This window comes from Ahaetulla prasina, chromosome 5 (assembly GCF_028640845.1).
Source record: "Ahaetulla prasina isolate Xishuangbanna chromosome 5, ASM2864084v1, whole genome shotgun sequence".
Taxonomy (NCBI): Eukaryota; Metazoa; Chordata; class Lepidosauria; order Squamata; family Colubridae; genus Ahaetulla; species Ahaetulla prasina.
In genome coordinates this window covers 48,596,635-48,619,750 of record NC_080543.1, presented here as the reverse complement: position 1 = coordinate 48,619,750, position 23,116 = coordinate 48,596,635, and the positions used below count along the sequence as shown (strand labels likewise).

Sequence of the window (23,116 nt, the reverse complement as noted above, 5' to 3'; positions counted from 1 at the left end):
GAGTTTTTTATATTTTTTCTCTTCCCCCCTTCTTTCTCTCCTTGTCTCTTTCCACCCTCTCTATTTTTCTCATTATTAATCCCAATGTAATTTTTTAAATTCATTTTTGTTTCTAGTCTTATTTCTTTTCTCCCTAATAGCCTCTGTTTTTCATTGTTACTCCCCACATAATTATTTGATTTTTCACAGTCAATATCTTTGGATTTGTCTTTGATATCACTCTCTTGGTTCTCCTTCACATTCCATTCCATTCCATTCTATTCTTTCCATGACTGATAGAAAAAAAATATTTATAACACTACAGGAAACTGAATCAGGTAGATTATACTCAGTCTGTCTATACTAGGTCTGAAAAAATGTCTCAAATAACTAAATGATATGATCATTTTTCTTTAGGCATTTTATATTGCTTTCAATTCCTTGTTTTAGAAAATTATTCCTATAAATAATGACCATGTTCTAAAAATAAAATTGAAAAAGAAATTAAGGTTATCTAGATACAGAACAGATGCAGATCAAAGCTATTCAATAAAATTTACTGGAAATGCATAGAAAATGCTAATGAATTAGAAGACAGTGAAGCTGCTGAATATTTAATGTATAAGTTGTTTTCTTATATACTGGCTTTTAGTCATTTGCAGGATGTTTTCCTTTATTTTGGTTTTAAAATGTTTTCTACCAGTATCTAGCATATCACCTGGAACTGGTATCTAGGTCACCATACAAGGAATTTAGCTTGAGGCATAGCCTCTGGTAAAGATGGGTAACAGAAAGTAAAACGTTATCAGGCGCTCAGTGAATATACTGTATGCAGGAAGACCAAAATTACAATCACATATGAAGAAGTTTTCATAAATAAGTTTGGCATACTTATATCATAGATAGGTATATAACTAGCCAAGTTAAAATATATTGTTTTCGCCCACATAGGCATCAGAAAGGGCAACTGGCCAGTAAAAGCTCAGCTCCGTCCAATCTCCCAACTCTACCCAAAATTAAGAGATTACAGTGTCATAAAAAGAGTTAGTGATATAATCATTGCAATTTAATATTGAAAGGAAATTGCATGCGTTTTCCTGTGTATTAACAAGAAGCATTTCCATTCTCAGTTCTACTGATATAATTATTACTGCAGTTGGTGTTTAGATTTAATCAGCATAAACTCATTAAAGTCAGTGTTGGTGAGCAATTTTGTTGCTCAAAGGATGGCTAAATCTAGGCTCCAAACATGTTGTGTAGATATTCATAATATTTTGTAGTATTTGCTTTAAAGATAAAAAGTTTTGAATTTTTCAGATTTTTATAGCTTAAAATATGTGTATTTAACTACATATGTTGGTTTTGATTCAAAAAATATAATTTATATCATATTTGCTTTTATTCACAAATAAAATTATATTAAATTCTTTAAACTTAAGTTCTTAAACTTGCCATATTTTAAAAGGAATGCTTGAGTGCATGAAACATCTTCTGCCATATTTATCTCCTCAGCATGCAGGGTATTGCAGTAGTTTATTTAAGTGTATGAAATTATATATTCTGATCTGTGGTTTTGTACTATGTATATTTCTGTTTCTATATGACAACATTCACCCATAGCATCCACACATTCACCCAAAGAATTATGTCAGCTTTCAGAAGCAATTTTTTCATGACCATGGGAGTTTAGTGTAGGGAAGACCTGGTTAGGTTTAGAGGAGAAACTGACAAATAATAGATGACTCACCTATCAGAATGAAATTATATAATTATATATCATTCTGCATACTGGAACAAAACAAAGTATAAATAATAGATGACTTTAAGGTTCATTTGATCCGAGATAAAAATCCACAGTCATTTGCTTAGATTCTGTTCATTAAACATTGAAAGTTCAGTTTATTTGTAATTTGACTCTTTCCTTTTACTTAAGTTACATAGGAAAGTATCAGCTATTCAAATTAATGAGAAAGAATTAGATAATTAAATAAACAAAATAAATAATGATTCTTCATCTTCCAAAGTGAAAGAAATATTATTGGGTTAGCAATTTTTGACAAATAATGTATGTTGTATTCAATGCTGTACATATATATTCTCTCATGATTCTCAGGTGCCATTAATATCCTAAACTTTGGTATGCAGGTACTCCTCAACTTATAACCAGTTGCTTAGTGACTGTATGAAGTTGCAGTAGATAGCCCCAAAGCTATTTATGACTGAGTCCCGAAGTTATGAGCATTGCAGTGCCCCACAGTTGCTTGCCCTTATGACCAACAGCTGGGATGTTGCAGTGCCCCCCATACATTTATCAACCATATTGGGTAGAGAAGAGACAAGGCTCTTATAAAACAAGTGATTATATGGGCATTTCATTTAATGGTTATCATGACTTCCAATCCTAATGAGCAGGCTCTATTACAATTGTAGTCAATGATTGTCTATATATGTTAATCAAGTATCTGAGAAAAATTGCTAAGCTATGAAGCTTATTTATAACAAGCCAGAGTCCATATGAATGACAAAATGATCTCTTCTGATCTCTTTTATATGCATTTTTTCTCTAAGGCTTGTATTATTCAACATCGAAACATTTTGGGAGATAGAAAGATATATTTATTCAGCTGTAATCTTAAAAAATGCTTTATTTAATATAGAATATATGTCTTCATTTTAATTTAAAATTATTAATGTAATGATGCCACTCAAATTTATGAATACATTATTTTATTTATTTATTTATTAATAGAAAAAATCTTTTCAGCCTTTTTTGAAATTAGCATTGCTGCACTATGAAAAAAGTATACTTTACTTTGTATATACCAGAGAATTGCCTCCTTTTATCCAACAAGGGACTAATATTGTAAAAATGTTGTGCGTCTGATTTAAATCCAGTTGATATTGTTGCCTATGCATGTACAATATGTGCTTTTGAATATTCAACAATCCCTTCAGTTTTCTTGGCAAGACTTTCAGAAATGGTTTAACCTTGCCTTCTTCTGAGAATGAGTTCTTATCTAGGGCAGGACTAGAACTCACAGTTTTCTAGCTCAGTGCCTTTAACCACTACAGCAAACTAGCTATTAATATTATATAAAGAATGTTAGTTGAATGACATTACTCTAAACATTTTATTCATAAACTGAATAATGTAACAATCTTGTTGTATGACTAATATATAAGCACAAAGGAATCAATAATTCATATTCTTGCCTAACAATAGACAAAATGTAGAAATGATGTACAAGCACAACAATGAGTATTTGTGTGAAATATAGTCATTTATTTATTTATTTATTTATTTATTTATTTATTTATTTATTTATTTTGTATCTTGCCACGATCTGTTTGATTCTCAGTCGCTTAAATATTATGAAAAAGAAAAAAAGGAAGGCATTCACGATATAATATAAAATACTCACTTATTTGTATATAAAACACAAATCTGGGAAACACTAAAAATAACAACTCATTAAAATTAAATAAAAACTTGGCCCAAGCAGGTTAAACATTAGACTTCATGATTGTTAATGAGAATAGGGAAATGTTTTAATCACTAGGCAATACATTTATTCTGGGCTGGACTGTTTTCAGTATTTGAAATGAAATATAGCAATCTTATTTAATTTGGAACTCTTGTTTTCAAGAACGACCCACATTTCTGAGAAGACCAATCAACCAAGTGGTTTTGGAAGAAGATGTTGTTGAGTTTAGATGCCAGGTACAAGGCGATCCTCAGCCATCAGTTCGCTGGAAGAAAGATGACATTGATTTGCCAAGAGGAAGGTAAGAAAAATGCTAATTATTCATAGGGCTTTTAGGATTGCCAGACTTATTCATATGGAATATTATTAATCAGGAAAAAGCATATTGGTTAAAAGGATTCTATTATTTATTTGCTTCTATTATCAAGAACACATGTTCTTAAGAAAATACAGTTTCTTAATTAGGGATACTTACCCCTTAAGCAGTAATTCTTCAGATCTCATTGCAGGCCTCAGAACACCCAGAAATTTCATCAATAAAATGTGATGGTAAAAATGATTGATTGTAGGGTTAATGCAATGTTCACTTATATTTATGAGTTTAGGAGTGTAAATGAAAGCACAAGAGCCAGTTTGGTGTAATGCTTAAGACACAGGCAAGAAAACTGTGGGAGTAGGAGTTCTGGTTAGGCACAAAGCCAGTTGAGTGGCCAGTCACTCTCTCTCAGCCTAGGATGTTAATGTCAAACCATTTCAAAAGCCAAGAAAACTACAAGGGTTTGTCCAGGCAGTCTCCAGGAGTCAAAATTGATTCAAAGGCACATACACACAATGAAAACATTTCTAATCCCAATCTGAGAAATCTGAATGAAAAGACACATATGTCACTGGAAGTCTAACAATCTAACAGCAAATCAGGAGTATGAACTGAAAATGTTGCTTAACCATACAATAAAGGAATAGGATCTCTCTCCTCCTTTATGTCACTCTTGCATGATATTCATTTTTTTTTAGATTTACTAAATAATTTCACTAAAATTTAATAACTTGATTTAAAAAATGATTGGATCAGATGTGACATTAGCTTGATCACATTAAGTAAAGTAATACTAGTAATACTATATGTTTATTGTTATGTCCCTTGAAAGAATAACACTTAAATAAATTAAATACTGTAAATAAATTAAATATTCAAACTAGCTAATCCCATATAACTAATTTTCCTGAACATTCTATACAAGTATGGAAAATACTTTAGGAAAATGCAGTATTAATAAAAGTGTAGTGTAAAAGGTTATAATAATTATAATGGAACATGCTCTTACCACTCTCTGGAAATATAACTATTTCTTTTTATAACCTCTGTTTCAAATTTTTCATACCTGGATATTTGTTTCCAAACCTTGTAAAGCTAATTTTAAAAATCAGTGCTTTTGAATTTCTGTTTCATTGGGGTTGCAATGTGCAATGCTATGAAATTCCAGTTTTCTATGAACTTCCTGCAAGTTCAGGGTTTGCTGTTTTGTGTCAACCAAGTGTTGATCCAATGATTGCAATAGAAATGTCTTGTTGCCTGAACCTAATGTCATGGGTTGTCAGTGACCCAAAGCCAGCCAGCTTTAATAGGACTAGAACGCAGTCTCCTGGAAATAAAGCCTTAACCACTAGACTAAACTGTCATTTATTTATCTGTCTGTCCATCCTTCTACATACATGCATACAACTGATGATCCTGGTTTATCCTAGAGACTGTGAGGAGACAATAATGTCTCCAAGTATCTGAGAGCAGGCAAAAGAACAAGCGAGTTTAAAATATAACAAAGCAAATTTTGATTGAACCTCAGGAAAGATTTCATAATAATAATTACTCTTCAACAACGGAACTGACAGGGTCATTATTTAATGCTTTTCTCTAGTTCCTTTACCAGTTCAACTACTTAAAGAGATACTGAATGGCTCTCTACTAAGCAAGGATCCATAGTAGATTCCTGCGTTGGGAAGGATTCCAACCATTGCATTATGAAATGAAATGCAATTCTAAAAGCATTTTGAAAATGTAAAGTGAACAATCTGAATATTGATGAGTTTCAGTGATTTATTATTATGACTAGTTTTCTTCTTTAATGTGTGTTTGACACATTTATACTGAGGGGCAATGAATTCTATAAATGATGGAAAGTATTGGTAATTACTTCCAGTTAAACACAACCTGACTTATGTGTTAAGTGTGCCACTTTATTTAAGCTTAGATACGGAACCAATATTACAGACTGAAATATTTGGTGTGGAGACAGCATTTCCTTGGCTTAACATTTAATAACATTTGATTACAGTTTGTGCTGCACTTCATGTTTTCTAATTTCTAGCAAAGCCTAAGAGACCAGCTGCATAACTGTAATTATGTAGCAAGTAATATAGCGGTTTTCCCCTTAGAAATAAAATAGTTTTCATTACAGAATGGAATGTATGAAATTCGCTAATAATAATTTACATGGAACATGATAGCAAGGCTACTTTTCTGGGACTGAACTAATGTACAGACAGAATGAATGTGTCAGTTTCCTTAATATATATCCTTAAAGTATCTATTTTATGGAGGTGGGATATTCCTGCTCTGAGCAGCTGGCTCAGTAAATACCTTTTTAATGAAATTACAATTGGTGTTTCTATGTTGGATGTGTAGATATTTCATGTTAACTGACAAGAGAACTGAAGGTAGCAACAGCTAAAACTACCAGCAGGAAAGAGCCATTTCTTTAAATTTATTCTCTGTAGTGCAATAAATAGAACAATGCAAGAAAAAATGATAAACTAAAAATAATATGCAACTTGCCCTGCTTTTATAATGAAATGTTACATTGCTATGCATTATTACATAAAAGAATTCTTTTGGCAACCTAAGAACCAGTTCTGTTTTAATGGAAAATTAAGAAAAAATCTCTGGTTTCATTTTGTTTTTGTATCTAGCAAACATATTTTTTCTGGGAATCGAAGAAGATAAAGTGAAATGGAACATTATCGCTGGTTAACTTGATAAATAAAGTTCCTATCATTAATGCCATAAGACATTCTGCATTACCCATCCAAACTATTTCCATTTCCTTTTGCTTTTCTCCAGGCAATGTACCAAAAATAGCATATTGTTATTATTTCTACTTCGTCCTCTACAAGTGAAACAAAATGAAGATTCTAATTATCAAGTCAATTTTTTTGTTTTTGTTTCAATTAATAATGTAAATGGTACTGTTAGTTATTTAATCTCCCTCTATCTGTTCTAACATGCTGGAATTTTTAGTACTAATTTTCAAGAAAAGATACCCTGATAAATGTAAGTTGTGGGAATTTAGCACTTCATATATTTTCATGGTGATAAGATAGGAATTTGGCATTCATTTTGAAACCAGGTGTTTGACACAATGAAATTTGTACTCTTTTATTGCTCTATGGTTTGACGTTTAAATACAGTAAGCAATATACCCACAGCCTAAAAGAAAGGGTAAATGGACATTTAGTTTGAAAGTGATATAATGCATTATTTATGCCAGGACATGGAATCTGGCCATTGCTGTTGTTATTTGATGAGCTGTAGACCAGCTACAGTTCTTTAATTGCTTTTATACTAAATGGAGACATTCATAATGGCCTTTCTTGATTTTTAGAGACCTTCAATACAATCATGGTGTTCTCTGCAACAATCATGGTGTTAGTAGTGGGTGGCATGGATTTTTGGTGATTCTATAAGTTCCTCTACAATTAGTGACAATTGGTATTGGGGGAGAGAGGGTAGAAACCTAGCCCTAAACCCCTTGATGTATGGGTTGTCTATATGTCTGTATTTTTTCCTATTTAACATCTACAGAACACCATTGGGTAGTTTGCCCAAAAAAGAAAGTTAGATATCATCCATAGTGTGTGCTGATAATATCCTTCTTTACATTTTCACCTGTGTCAGCCAAACAGTGCTATAAAGATTCTTTATTTATTTATTTCTTTATTTTTGTCACAATATTATATACAAGCACATATAATGAAAGAAAACAATAGGACAGGAACGGTAGGCACTTTTGTGCACTTATGCACACCCCTTATAGTCCTCTTAGGAATGGGGTGAGGTCAATGGTAGACAGTTTTTGGTTAAAGCTTTTGGGAGTTTGAGAAGAGACCACAGAGTCAGGTAGTGTGTTCCAAGCGTTAACAACTCTGTTACAAAAGTCATATTTTCTGCAATCAAGATTGAAACGGTTAACATTAAGTTTGAATCTATTGTTTGCACTTGTATTATTGTGATTGAAGCTGAAGTAGTCTTTAACAGGAAGGACATTGCAATAGATGATTCTCTGTGTTAAACACAGTTCATGTCGGAGTCGGCGGAGTTTTAAGTTTTCTAATCCCAGGATTTCAAGTCTGGAGGTATAAGGTATTTTGTTGTTAACAGAGGAGCGGAGAACTCTTCTTGTAAAATATTTCTGGACTCGTTCAATTGTATTAATGTCAGAGATGTGGTATGGGTTCCAGACAGGTGAGCTGTATTCCAGAATTGGTGTTGCAAATGTTTTGTATGCTCTGGTTAGTAGTGTAGAGTTTTTGGAAAAGAAGCTACGCAAAATTAGATTTACAACGCTTAGAGCCTTTTTTGCTATGTAGTTGCAGTGAGTTTTGGCACTTGGATCATTTGATATGAAAACTCCAAGGTCTTTTACAGGGTGGGGGTCATCAGTAAGGTAATAGAATAGAATAGAATAGAATTTTTATTGGCCAAGTGTGATTGGACACACAAGGAATTTGTCTTGGTGCATATGCTCTCAGTGTACATAAAAGAAAAGATACGTTCATCAAGGTACAACATTTACAACACAATTGATGATCAATATATCAATATAAATCATAAGGATTGCCAGCAACAAGTTATAGTCATACAGTCATAAGTGGAAAGAGATTGGTGATGGGAACTATGAAACGATTAATAGTAGTGCAGATTCAGTAAATAGTCTGACAGTGTTGAGGGAATTATTTGTTTAGCAGAGTGATGGCCTTCGGGAAAAAACTGTTCTTGTGTCTAGTTGTTCTGGTGTGCAGTGCTCTATAGCGTCGTTTGAGGGTAGGAGTTGAAACAGTTTATGTCCAGGATGCGAGGGATCTGCAAATATTTTCACGGCTCTCTTCTTGATTCGTGCAGTATACACGTCCTCAATGGAAGGCAAGTTGGTAGCAATTATTTTTTCTGCAGTTCTAATTATCCTGTGAACGCTGTGTTTTTCTTGTTGGGTTGCAGAACCGAACCAGACAGTTATAGAGGTGCAAATGACAGACTCAATAATTCCTCTGTAGAACTGGATCAGCAGCTCCTTGGGCAGTTTGAGCTTACTGAGTTGGCGAGAAAGAACATTCTTTGTTGTCCTTTTTAATGATGTTTTGATGTTAGCTGTCCATTTGAGATCTTGCGATATGATAGAACCCAGAAATTTGAAGGTTTCTACTGTTGATACTGTGTTGTCAAGTATTGTGAGAGGTGGAAGTATGGAAGGGTTTTTCCTAAAGTCTACCACCATTTCTACGGTTTTGAGTGTGTTCAATGTCCATCAAGCTTGTACTTAGTGTTTGGGTTCTTTTTTCCCCATATGTAAGACTGAGCATTTGATGGTTGAGATTTGGAGTTGCCAAGTTTTAGACCAATCGGATACAAAGTCAAGGTCTTTTTGAAGGGTAGTAGTATTGTTGGTGGCGTTAAATAGTTTGACATCGTCAGCAAAGAGAACACAATAATTTGAGATATGGTCACAGAGATCATTAATGTATAGTATGAAGAGTGTTAGTCCAAGAACGCTGCCTTGAGGAACGCCACTTTTGACAGGAACAGGATTTGATAGAGCATTGCCAATTTTGACCACTTGTTGTCTGTTTGATAGGAAAGCAGTTATCCAATTGTGAAGAGGTCCTGAAAGGCTGTAGGATTTTAGTTTTAGGAGAAGTTTATCGTGTACTACTGAGTCAAAAGTTTGCAGAAGTCTAATTAGATTGCATCTATTGCTTTGCCTTGATCAAGATTAGTAGTCCATATGTTTTTGCAGTGGAGAAGTTGTAAGTTACATAATAATTTTTTCCTGAAACCAAATTGTTTATTAGAGAGTAGGTTGTTTGTTTCTAGGTGAAGGGTAATGGATTGGTTGATGATAGATTCCATTACTTTGCAGGTGACGCAGCATAGAGAGATTGGTCTGTAATTTTCAACTAGGTTAGGATCTCCTTTTTTGAAGATAGGGATGGCTGTGGCTAGAGACCAAAGTTTGGGAAGGGAACCAGTCATGAAAGCTTTATCAAAGATTATGCTTAGGGGTTCTGCTATATTAGTGGAAAGTTTTTTTAAGAAGTATGCACATAGTCCATCAGGTCCAATAGATAAAGATGGTTTCAGGTTTTTTTTTCTTTTGCAGTGTCTGAAGGCGGTGGGAAGAGCAGGCTCAGGTTTAGGCCCAACCTTGGCAAGATGGAGTAGTTATGAATTTTTTAGTCTTCCCTCCCCTCAAGAGCCAGGGATTACCATATTTGGCTATGAATGGAGTAGCATTCTCCTACTAATTTACAAATAAATTAGGAAAAAATGTTTTCTGTATGGTATAAAGGAATTAATGTTGGTCACATGAGCAGATTTTCTGTTTTAATTAATAATAATGAGCAATATTAAATGAAAGCTGGAGAAAAAAATATGTACTGCTATTAAAAACATAACTCTTTAAATATTTTGTCTTTATAAACAATACTGTTTTCAGATTTTTAGCAGTATACATCAAAGAGATTTATTTCTTTTATGAAATGAATAGAGTAGGTCAGAGAATGTTGTTAAAACCTTGACATTAGAAGGGACAAAGCTAATATATTATTTCTGTGTTTGTGTGAGATGGAATGTCAGAAAATATATATTATGAAATATAGTTTATAGTGAATTAATCTGACAGCTTCTGAGCACTGTAGTGGCTAAGGAAGAATCTTCAATTTGATATAGTATACTATCTTTGGTTAACAGAAAATTAATAGTAGAAGGCATGTTAATTTTATTTGGAAATGGTTATTAAAAAGAAATGCTGATGTTGAAAATTTTACCATTTCTTGCCTAATTTAACCATTAATCATTGCTCATTAAAAGAAAAACAAGTGGAGTCTCTTATTTTCTTCAAAGAAAATTCACTACCATGTGTTATAAACTGAGATCCTGGGAGGTTTGAAATTCCAGTGCTTAAGGGCTGAATTACAATATCAAAAAAGTAATACAGGCTTTCAGAAGAATGTGCTTCTAAGAGGATTGAAAAAATAGTTATGCTTTCACTGGAATTTGGAATTTGGTAGGTGTCATTTGCAATGAAGACAACAGAAATCTCCATAACAAATTATTTTACAAAAACATTCTTTGGTATTGTTTCTAAAGCACTGCTAATAAGCATATTATTGATGAAAGCATGATTATAATGCTGTAAGAGTATAAATATAGTAGTACCCTGTTTTCCCCAAAATAAGACATCCCCAATAATAAGCCCAATCAGGCTTTTGAGCCCATGGCAATAAGGCCAAGCGCTTATTTCAGGATTCAAAAAAATATAAGACATGATCTTATTTTCAGGGAAACATGGTAGTACATGGATGTGAGCTTTCTATTGCTTCATTGTCCATTTGTAATAATATTAACAAATATTATCTTTAATATTTTATGCTTTTTAATGATTTTTTCCCTTGCTGACAATACATTGTTTGCTAAAACAGTTATATGAAAATATTAATTGCATTTACATATTAAAATACATACAGTATGCAATTTTCAAAATTGGATTGTTAATATTCTTCCCAAATCATGGCCCTAATGGGATTTTGGACCTATAAACCATTGCTTTTTATTTTAATACTTTCCAGTCATTTTTTAAAGAAGCAGAGCTTGACAATATTTGGCCTACTCCTTTAGATTTAAATTACACTTAAATGGTTCCCTACATAGGAAAGAAATCTTATGCAATGTTTTATAATGTTTTAAAATCAAGTAACTGAGACATTACATATACTTTATATTATCTGAGAGTACTATATATATTAATTCAAATAAATTTAATGTACAACTATGTACAAGTAATTTTCCTTGAAATTAATACTTGTTTTGTTGGCAATTTTATGTAATGGTAATATTTTTCAAACAGAGATTTTTGACTACAAATTCCATGGTTCATGACCTTGGAAGAAAATAAGTCAGACAAATGACTTTTTTTAAAAAAAAAAACATAATTTCCTGGAAGCTTTTCAATTACACCTAGTTGCCACTCAAATAAATAAAAATTGATTATCTTTGCTTTCATAAGAGTGATTATCTCATGCACACCCATACAAAATCAAAAATATATGATTAGGAAGAGTACAGCTGTGCTAGGAAAAACAATTCAGTTGTATAGTTCCGAGTACAATACTCATTCAATTCTGCCTGTCAATCCTCCAAAGACCAGCCAAGGTTACCAAAGTTACATATGCTATTCTTATATTTTATAGGATTGCAATTCTGAATTTTCTGTCCCCCCTGTTTTCTTCCATCTTGTGAGAACTAGAGATAGTCTTGCCTAAGATGCTTATTCCAGTTACAGATTTGCCTGGGACTCAGATTTCTTTTCTTCCTGACCAAAAATATATAATAACATATAGTTTTACATATTTTTTTAAAAAAATTCCAATTACAAAGACATTTAATAAGAATTTCCTTACATTCATATTTTAATTCAAGGCTTTTTATATTCATGTTTTTAAATATACAGTTTCTTGCTTCCTTTATAAATTTAAAAAACTAACAAGAAATTCAGAAGAAAAATGTGAAAAATAATCTTATTTTTGTTGTGTACATATGGCCAAGGCCAGTGCTGGTTTTGGAAAGCTTTTTCTGCATTGTCTATTATTGTTATCTCAATTTACTATTGTTTATTTTATATTAGATATAGTTGTCCCATTTCTTCTTAAAATAACATAAAAGAAAACATAAAGATTTTTTCTGTTGCTTCTTTATTTGAGCACTTGCCGCTGCACATTATCACTCGATTATTGTAAAGTTATTAATATTTTACCATTTTAGGTGTTATATTTTTTGTTTATTCACAAGGTACAACATTAATTACCATAGTTAATAGAATACAAACCACCATTCTGTAAAGGAGCTGTACAGATGACCAACAGATGATGTTCTAAGCTGCTGAGCTATAATTGAAAACTGTAAAACAAATATGTGTTCTAAAAAAAGGCTATCTAACATGCTTAATAATTTCATAAGACTTAATTAGTCATTCAGCCATGAATAACTGATTTTGATGTAATGTCTAAATTCATAAAATGAATAAAATGAAATCGGTTCCTTGATTTCCTGACAAATTAAGCTGTATTATTCCTGTTAACAGTTAATTAAGTACTGTATTCTATGAAACAGGTTCCCCCCATTACAAATAACCTATCTTGCTTTAAGATAATGCAAATTCAAATTTATGAATAGTAAGAATAATTATTCAAAACTAGTAAATATTTCCACATTTCATGTTGAGATAAATCTACAAAACTTCAGACTGTCTAAAAAGTCATTTTCTGATTGATATAATAATTTCTAATTCTGAAATACCTTGCATTCTCTTGTAAAATTAAATTAAAACTAAATATTACGACTAATGTAAGGAAAATAAATAACTCCATAATATGCTGCTTCTAATTTCTAAGTATCTTTATGAATGTGTGCCACATTTTTGTCACAACCTATTTCATAGTAGAAGAGAAAAACTTCTCTATACATCAATATTAACACTATTAACGCTAATATCAAACCAACACTGTCAACAATGCTGCTAACCTTCAAAAAGACCTTGACTGTGTGTCGGAATGATTAAAAAATTGCCAACTCCAAAACTCAACCAACAAATACTCTGTCTTACACATTGACAAAAAGAATCAGAACACAAAATACAAGCTAAGTGGACACGACCTTGTAGATGACCCTCACTCTTTCAAGGACCTTGGAGTACTCATATCATATGATCTAAGTGCCAAAGCCCACTGTAACAACATTGCCAAAATGTCATTAAGGGTTGTAAACCTAATCTTGCATAGCTTCTTCTCCGATAATATTACACTACTAACCAGAGCATACAAAACATTTGCTAAACCAATTCTTGAATACAACTCATCTGTCTGAAACCCACACTGCGTATCAGACATTAATACAATTGAGCGCATCCAGAAATATTTCACAAGAAGAGTCCTTTACTCCTCTGCTCACAACAAAATACCTTATGCCACCAGACTTGAAATCCTGGGTTTAGAAAATTTAGAACTCCGCCACCTTCGGCATGACCTGAGTATAACTCATATAATCATCTGCTACAATGTCCTTCCAGTCAATGACTACTTAGCTTCAATCACAACAATACACACAATAGATACAAACTTAAAGTGAACCGCTCCAAACTTGATTGCAGAAAATATGACTTCAGTAACAGAATTGTTAATGCCTGGAATGCACTACCAGATTCCATGGTCTCATCCCAAAACTTTAACCTAAGACTATCTACTGTTGACCTCACCCCACTCCTAAGAGGTCTGTAAGGGGCGTGCATAAGAGCACCAGCATGCCTACTGTCCCTGTCCTAATGTTCCCTTTATTCACTTTATGTATACAATTCATGTTTATACCTATATATATTATCTAATATGTACTCAACAAAATAAATAAATAATATATATATATATATATATTTTAAACAGGAAACAATGTATAAACTTACATTATGAGCTCTTTACATCGTTCACAGTTTAGTGTTCCTTTTCAAGTATATTATGTAAGGTTTTGTCAAATTTTGCGGCTATAGCTATTCTTCCGCCAATTGCTTAGAATTAGAACTAACATTTTCAGCGTGTTACCATGAACCTGAGCCATAAATATGTTACAATCATTGTAAGAAATAACAGAGCAGAGTATCATCTGGGAGTAATTTACTTCTGAATTAATAACATATATGAAAAAATTGTAAGCATGGGGATACATTTTCCATATTTATTTTAAATAGTAACTTCACAGAATTACAATTAGTCTGTGTCACAATACGTGAAACATACACATAACGAATGAATACTACTAAACTTCCAATTTCTACATGTGTTTGTTTTCATACGTCTTATACAACATCTCCACTTGTTATGGCAATCTTGTCTATTTTTGTCTGTGTCAGATAAGTCTATCCCTGTTTAATTTTTAATGAGAATTTGTCATGTTATTGTTCACATTTTTCACAATCTCTTGATAATACTATCCTGTTGGCATTCCATGGAATCATTTCCCTAACTTTATCAATATCCTTCAGTCATACTTTCCAACCTGTATCTCATTTGTTGATTCATTTTGACTCCTGTTATTCACTGTAATTTGGTTTCTATGATTTAAAGCTTCACTTTATTCCCTTTAAAAGTTTCTAGTCTTTCTCCATAACATACTAGAATGGCTGCATATGAACCAATCACTTTTACTCTAACTAAAGCAAGAACAGATTATAATGTACTTCTAATACCATGTCCAAAATTGAAAATATGTGGTGAATATGTGGTGGGCGTATATAAATATGGCATCATCTATAGTTGATCATTAAGTTTCACATGCTGTTATATACTGGTAGTTTGTAAGTGTGGGAGAATAAAATTTATTTGCTCAGGGAGTCCACCCTTTATAATGATAGATTTTAATGCTAGTAATAGGTCGCACACATTTCAATTGTGCTAGATATATATTTTAATAAAAACGTGATTTTTTAAAAAAAAGAATATGCACATTAAAATAATCTGATGCCCTGGGAAAATAATAATAGATTTCTTTGTAGGAAAATCCACAATCCCTCAAAGAATGTAAGGAAAATAGAATACAAATTTTAGAAAATTTAGATTATTTCTATTAGTGTAAAAAATTGTTGATAAAAATAATTTTGTATTCCTTGAATTATAGTAATTATAGTATAAATTGGCCCAATCTGGTCTCATTTTCAGTATGTCAAATAGGAAATTATGTGAAATTGTATATATAATTACACATAAAGCTAGATGAATAGTATGTATAGCTATTTTTAAAATTAATTAATACAGCATTTAAATAATGGTTTATAATGAAGCCATCTTGTTTATAAATCATTTTTTAAAAATAATTTTTCCTTAAGATATTGGCTACAGTATATTTTGTTGAGAACATTTAGCATGCACAGAAATCTTACAGATCTTTTACTTTGCTTGCACAAAGTCTAAAATTCCCCTTAATGTAACTTTGTTATTACAGAGCTGAAATGTTTTGATAGGTATATTTCATATTGTAAGATCAGAATAAAACTTAGGATATTATATACTGATAATAATGCTATATGATTGTAGTGGTTTAGAACAAGGACAGTATAAGTGATATTCCTAATATAACTTTAATGTGACATGAACATAGCCATACTAATTTTATGGCTGTAAAGCTTTAAGTAATACATGGTTCAATAAAAGTGTCATGAAGATTAATTTTTAGTGGAATTATGTCATTTCATATAATGAATTATCTTCTAGAGATGTTTCCGTGTTAGAATAATGATGACAGGATTCCAGATGAAAAATTAAACTTCGTATAATTTTCTTTTCTATTCTAAAAGCAGATACGATATCAAAGATGATTACACCTTGCGTATTAAAAAGGCTGTGAGCTCAGATGAAGGAACATACACATGCATAGCTGAAAACAGAGTTGGAAAAGTTGAGACATCTGCAACTCTTACAGTTCGAGGTGAGTTCTGAACTATTTAAAACATATAACGACATATAATATATTCAGACATATCATTTGGTGACTGAAGATTAGATTCTAAGATTATCTCTTAGAATACAGGATACAGTTGTATTTAAATAACCAACTCTGCTTGTAGCTTACTTGGATCACTGATAGAAGCTGTCAAGAATATCATGCAGAAAAGCTATTTGACATTGATACACTTCCTAATGATTAAAAAGAGATTTTGATGTCATTACATTTATTATAGCAAGAGAAAGTTCTTAAAACTCAGGAAACCTCTTTTGTTACTGTAATTCCAAGAGACAATAAAAATGCCTTTATATTTTTATAAGCATTGCATAATTAAGTACCTATACATTTTGTTCTTGGAAATCTTATAAAAAAGTAAATTGAAGAAAACGTTCACAATTTCACATTTAAATGAAAAACAGCAGCTGAAATCATATATCTCCTTATCCAAATGAAGTTCCAATATGTCATGAAAAAATTAAGGATAAATACATGAAAAATATAATTTTCTTCATTACAGCTGACCATGCAGCAACAGGTGACTATAAAACCAGTCATCAAGAAATATATGAGTTTTATTTTTCACAGTAAATTTAATATATCAGACCAGTACAATATATAAACAATTAAGGAAGAATTATGTATGAGGAAGGACGAAAAATGTGGTGATATGAGACTGCTATATTATACATATATATCAACACAGCTTAGATATGGGAAGGTAGATCTTTTTTTGATGTAGAAAAAGAAGTAAAAAATACCAAGGTATGCAAAAGGGAAGGCCAATAGACAATATATTATATAATATAAAATAGACAGAATATTATATAAATAACAATACATTATTGAATTGGTTGCCATTTTCTTCCAAACACTTATATTTTTTATGATGTGTGACTTTTGAAAATTCATAACTACAGTAACTTTTTTCTGGGGGAAAAATAACAAAATACAGTATCTATTGTGATTGGCCTATGGATCCTGATTTTTGGTCTGCCATATATATAAAACAAGATGGACTTACAATTTATGTGTGTGAGAGAGACAGAGAAAGTTTATTGTATAAGGGATACTGAGGAACAAAATATTTATGTAGATTTTATGAGATATTTTCACTATAAAATAAACTATAAATCATATAAATATTAACTTAATAAATCTTGCATTCATATCATATTCTTTTTAGAGGATATCTTAGTCTGCTGAAATTCTGTTCATTCTCTTTTGGTGTGTATTTTTCCCATTGCCAGCTGTAAACTTCATTGGTAATGAATGCAGCTGGAGGTCATTTTATAAATGGGTATACACACACAAACATAAAATTAGAAGTATAAAAAATAATGGGTATCATACAGACACTGTTTCACATTTTAGCAGCATGTGCTAAAGGTTTCACTAGAACTGCAAAAATTGCTTCGTAAGTGGTTTTTCTCATTCATCCCCATTATATCATATAAGTTTATATAGTCTGCTTTATTAGAATATGGGTCAACTGATTGGAGATGCCAGCTTTTATAATATGGTTTAGTTAATTGATGAATTTGGATGGGAAAAGAAAGGAGGGGAAATGGAAAAAAGGCATAGCAATTCTGGCAGTGGGAAACTCCAGGTTTTTTAAAATAGAGGTTTTATGCTTTATTTTGACAATTAATAGTTTCCTATTATGCTAAAATCTTATTTAACAATGAATTACCCCAGTGGTGGGATTCAGCCGGTTCTGTCCGAATCGCGCGAACCGGTAGTGGTGACTGCGGGAGGCTCCGCCCACCTGCCCGGATGTAATGTGCGACTACTGCACATGCACACACATCACATTTGCAAACTGGTAGGGAAGGTAAGTGAATCCCACCTCTGAATTGCCCCATACATTTCATGCACTCTTCAGAACAGGCATTACTACTTTAAGAGGATAAATATAATACTTACGTCCTTCCAAAACAATTGTTAAATTTGCTGAAGATTAATTTCAACAAGGATAAATTTGAAAATATTTTGTTATAGTGCATATTTTTTATTATTATTATTATTTTTTTTTTGTTTACATTTATACCCCGCCCTTCTCCAAAGACTCAGGGCGGCTTACAGTGTATAAGGCAATAGTCTCATTCTATTTGTATATTTTTACAAAGTCAACTTATTGCCCCCCCAATAATCTGGGTCCTCATTTTACCTACCTTATAAAGGATGGAAGGCTGAGTCAACCTTGGGCCGGGCTTGAACCTGCAGTAATTGCAGGCTTTGTGTTCTTAATAACAGGCCTTACCAGCCTGAGCTATCCGGCCCCTACCAATATTCATCATGTTGGAAGTGGTTTCTATACATTTGAAACATAATAAAAGTAAAGTAGAAAAGTCAAAGAATGTATATTTGAAGTCAGCTTTTGGGAATGATAAAAATAAAAGCCACTTAATAAAAAAAAATATTTTTTCTTTTTTAATTATAATAGTTCATACAATATCTACCTACAAATAGTGTAAGGAACCTGTCTACTTACAGAAAAAAATATTATAGTTCCATAATATACTCAGTGGTAAGATAAATGATTTATATTTGAAGAAAAAGGGTAAAATATAAAATAAACTATAATTTCCCATAATCCCATAATACAAAATACACCATTACAATACACCAAAACAAATAACTATAAAATGATTATTTTTTTATTCTAATATCATCAATATTATAAGGTACTGATTTAGCTCTCTTAGTGAAGATATCTAGATTTTAGTATTTGTTGGTTTTCTAACCTAATAACTGTGGTCAGTCTTAACTCCCTGAAAGGTAATTATGTTGTACAGTTCAGTTTGCAGTTGTTTGGTGTGTGTTTTTGTCTGCTCTCTTTTTTATATACATTTTATTTAGAGTAAGAGAATAACTTTGTATGGGAATATAATTGGAAAGAATCCTTCGACAGTATCCAAATTTTCTGAACATAAAGGTTTTTGTTTTGGTTTTTTGGTAAGCAACTAAATAATGAAGTTGAAATCCAAATTGGAATCCCTCTTCTTTCTTAAAGTTCACCAGATTCTGTTAGTAAAAGTAATTTGGAAAAGTTGTTCCTTGTTCCAAATGGAAATTATCTTAAAAATCAAAACTTAAAAAATTTTCAGTGTTGAATTGCTGTTTTAAAATCCTTTTTTTACTTTATATGGCACCTTTGTTAATAACAATTACAGAGCTTTTATTGTTTTTGAATTATATTAATGTTAAATCATGTCTTATAACATTGAAATTGCCAAATTGCAAATTTTTCTTTTGAACTTAGTCTAATTTACTCCATAGAAAACATGCACAGGATAAAACTTGATTAGAAATGTAATAATTTTATGAATATAACTGATTAACTTCCATCTCTGAAGTATTTGGGCATCTTTGATTGTCTGTGTCTTGTTCCATGAACTATTTGAATTATACAAGATTAAAGCTCTCCTAACATTAAATTTCTTTCATACATTCCTTGACTCTGAGTTACTTCAAATAAAACCATGGCAGGCATAAACACTTTTGCCAGACATACTGTTATAAAAAATAGTGACTTTAACAAGTGTAGTGTTATTAGATGTACACAAATTCAGATCTGCATGGCAACAGTATATATTTTTTTCAAACTCTTAAGTCATTTGATGTAGAAAGATACTAGAGAATATTATTCTTTTAGAAATATATACATAAAATAATAGTAAAGTTAACTAATTTTAAACACTGTTGGTTTGACAATGTCCTAATTTAATTATAAATATGTTGTAGCATCTCTTTTGAAAGTGGCAAGTCACTTTAAATATTCACATTGGGAGTTTTAAAGTAATTATGGTTATATCATATCAAAACATATTAAATTCCATTTCTTGCATTTGCAGCCTACAAAATTATAACTGAAAGTGTTTTATTGTGCAAATCATAAAGGAAAAAAATAAAATACTTAAATAAGTGATCTACAATTTGTATAAAAGCTAAAAGCTACATATCTCAAAGAAACTTATAAATTTATTTTGTGAAGTTTGACTATTGCAGCTGAATAATTAATGTAATAATTAAGTACTTAACAATATTATGTGATTAATTCTTTAACTGCTTTGTTTCTTATACAAAATGCTCCATGGAGACCTAAACTTGTCCTTCAATCAAATAAAAGCTGACACATAAACCAAATACTGTTAACATGACAATCTAAAGCCATGATAGACAACTGCTAAACTGAAGACACTCAAAGTTAACATACATTTGAAGGAAAAATATTCCATTAATCAGTTCCATTTTTTTAAAGTAAGAGTTACCCAACAACATTTTCTGAAATTCTTTTAAAATCCCTCTGATCGTTTAAAATTATTTGTTTTAATTTTATCATCTGAATCAGTGAATGTGGAAAAATGAATTTTTATTTGTTATTAAAATATTATACCTAAATACAGATATAACCACATACTTTTAGAATAGAATATAATTTTTATTGGCCAAGTGTGATTGGACACACAAGGAATTATATATACTTTTAGCTTTTCTCCAAGCTTACCAAAATCTTGGCTAGATATGGTTAAATGCCATTGGTCTTTAAGTCAAATATGATGCTATTTCTTCTTTTAATTCGATTAATATTTTCCAATGTGTGAGTTTGGATTAAATAAAAAAAAATCTAGAGATTTAGCTGTTTTTTTTAAAATATTTGAAATGACATTTGATAGTGTCATATGAACCTAACAATAGAAGTAATCAGATCACTAATTCTATATAATCAAATTCTACATATGTATTTCTCAATGCAGTTTTAAAATTATAAATAGTAGAAAGAAATAATTAATTATGGTTGCTATATATGAATAATGTTCAGGTAATTATCCGCATATAGCATAGCATTACACATCATGCATTCTGACAAATTCTTTTTTTTTTCTTTAATTTTGTTACGTTCTCACCACACCATTGTAATATCTCCAGCTCGTCCTGTTGGTAAGTAGCCATCCTTCTATCCATTTTAGCATAATTTCATATAATTCTTCATCTTTCATTATTATCATACAGATGTGTTTTAAAATAATTATCAATTACTAAATATCTGGTAGAGAAGAAAAGAATTATTATTTACCTGTTTTCAAAGTTATTATACAATAGAAAAATTAGAATAATGCAAGGACCTTAATAATTTGGTGTAATTTCTGAATTTGAAATGCTGCATAATAGAAATAATGAATATATTTGGTTAAAAACCTGCAATCTAATTTGTACTCTCACTGAAATAAATGAAATTATACTCTGATGGTATCTGTAGTAAAGTAGTGGGGGAAAAAATTAAAACGGCAGTGACTGGTATAAGTAGACTTATATTTTTGGTGCTATATTTTTTGAAAAGATACAAAAGTTATGCTTTACCCAAAATGAATTTTGTTTCCAGTACTACATAAATATTTACACATAATTTATTTAAGAACTGTTATCCATGTCATTTTTATTTGCAATAGAAATGCCAGTTGTGTTTTGTGTTCAGTATGCTCAATATGATATACAACAGAATACTGGTGCAATGTTCTGTGAAATTACATTTCTAGAGATTGTTTTTTCAGTGACATTGTTAAATAACAATACTAATACTGAGAGGTTATAAAAATTTTGATATCATTACCATTTTTTATAGGGTTTCAACTGAAATAAAAGAAGCTTTTTACTAATGTGTCAAATATGTAAGTGTCCTTTGGTTGTATGTAATAAGAAATACAGGGTAGATATAGTTTCAAAAGTTTTCATTCTGTCTGAGAGGAAAAGAAAAGATCTGAATTTAATCATTGCTTGTTGCATTATTTTCATTTTCCAAAACAAAACATGAACATTCAATTTGAAATCATTAAATTATTGGTATAAATTATTAAATTATCCTTTAAATTAATAAATTATATGCATTTAGATTATCTTCTATAAGAATTTACATTAGATAAATTCTGGAAATAGAGCATTCATTTATTTTCCCTCTATTTTTGTCTATTATTGTTCTCATCAGATTTTCAGATAGACAGATCAATATCTTCATACACAGAAATACTATTGCACTGTTTCTATCTGGTTTGTTTGTCCAAAATATAGTTGCAGTTATTGTTATGCAATTTCAATTGAAATTGATGGGTTGCCATCAATTCCTATGAAAACTGATCTTTTACTAGAATGGATGAATTAGAGGAATTCAAAAGAAAGAAATAATTAACTAGGAACAGAGATATCTTTATAGAGATTATGGTACATTGTTGTAGGCTAACTCCACTGCAGCCAGAAGCTCAACCCAATTGTCTTCTTGATAATGGACATAATCACTGAGATATTCTCAAGGACAGCATTCACAAATTCAGGTTTGCCTGTCTGTTTGGGTATGATGGCTAAGGAAAGATGGACTTGCACCCCCAAACCTATTAAGAATACCATCTAAACGAAGCAGTTATTTCCTGGCCCTGATAAGAAACCAGATGTTCATGTAATTCATGTAGATGGAAAATATTATTTAAAAAGAGACTTGCACCTCCTTTGCTGTGAATAAGCAGTTACAGGGAATGAAATGAACCACCAATATAGTTCTTGGTCCTTTTGACACAGGTAGTTCAGTGATATAGTCTAGTACAGTGACTATACAGAGGGACATGGCTTGTCAGGAACTTTCCAATGTTCACACTAATAGAAGTTCCCCAGGCAGCTTTCCTGGAATATCCTTGACTGAGCAGCAATCAGGACAGGAAGTGACATATTGCTCCCCCTCCATTTGGAGATGGAGCCAGAGGAATTTTGACTCAATAAATACAGAATCTTAAAATTGTCCAAAATGTCTTGCCAATGGACTGTTGTGGCTCAGTCTTAGGACCATGCCCCA

General features: G+C 31.3%; 1 protein-coding gene across 8 annotated transcripts in view; it reads left to right on the top strand.

Moving 5' to 3' along the window:
• The window catches only part of ROBO2 (roundabout guidance receptor 2), a 668,594-nt gene that overhangs the window by 522,877 nt on the left and 122,601 nt on the right, over window positions 1-23,116 (top strand). For all 8 annotated transcript variants that reach the window (XM_058184861.1, XM_058184864.1, XM_058184867.1 and 5 more), the window contains 3 exons: window positions 3,627-3,765; window positions 16,130-16,260; window positions 21,208-21,219. In XM_058184861.1, coding sequence (XP_058040844.1) covers window positions 3,627-3,765; window positions 16,130-16,260; window positions 21,208-21,219 — 282 coding nt within the window. The remainder of the gene's footprint in view (window positions 1-3,626; window positions 3,766-16,129; window positions 16,261-21,207; window positions 21,220-23,116) is intronic.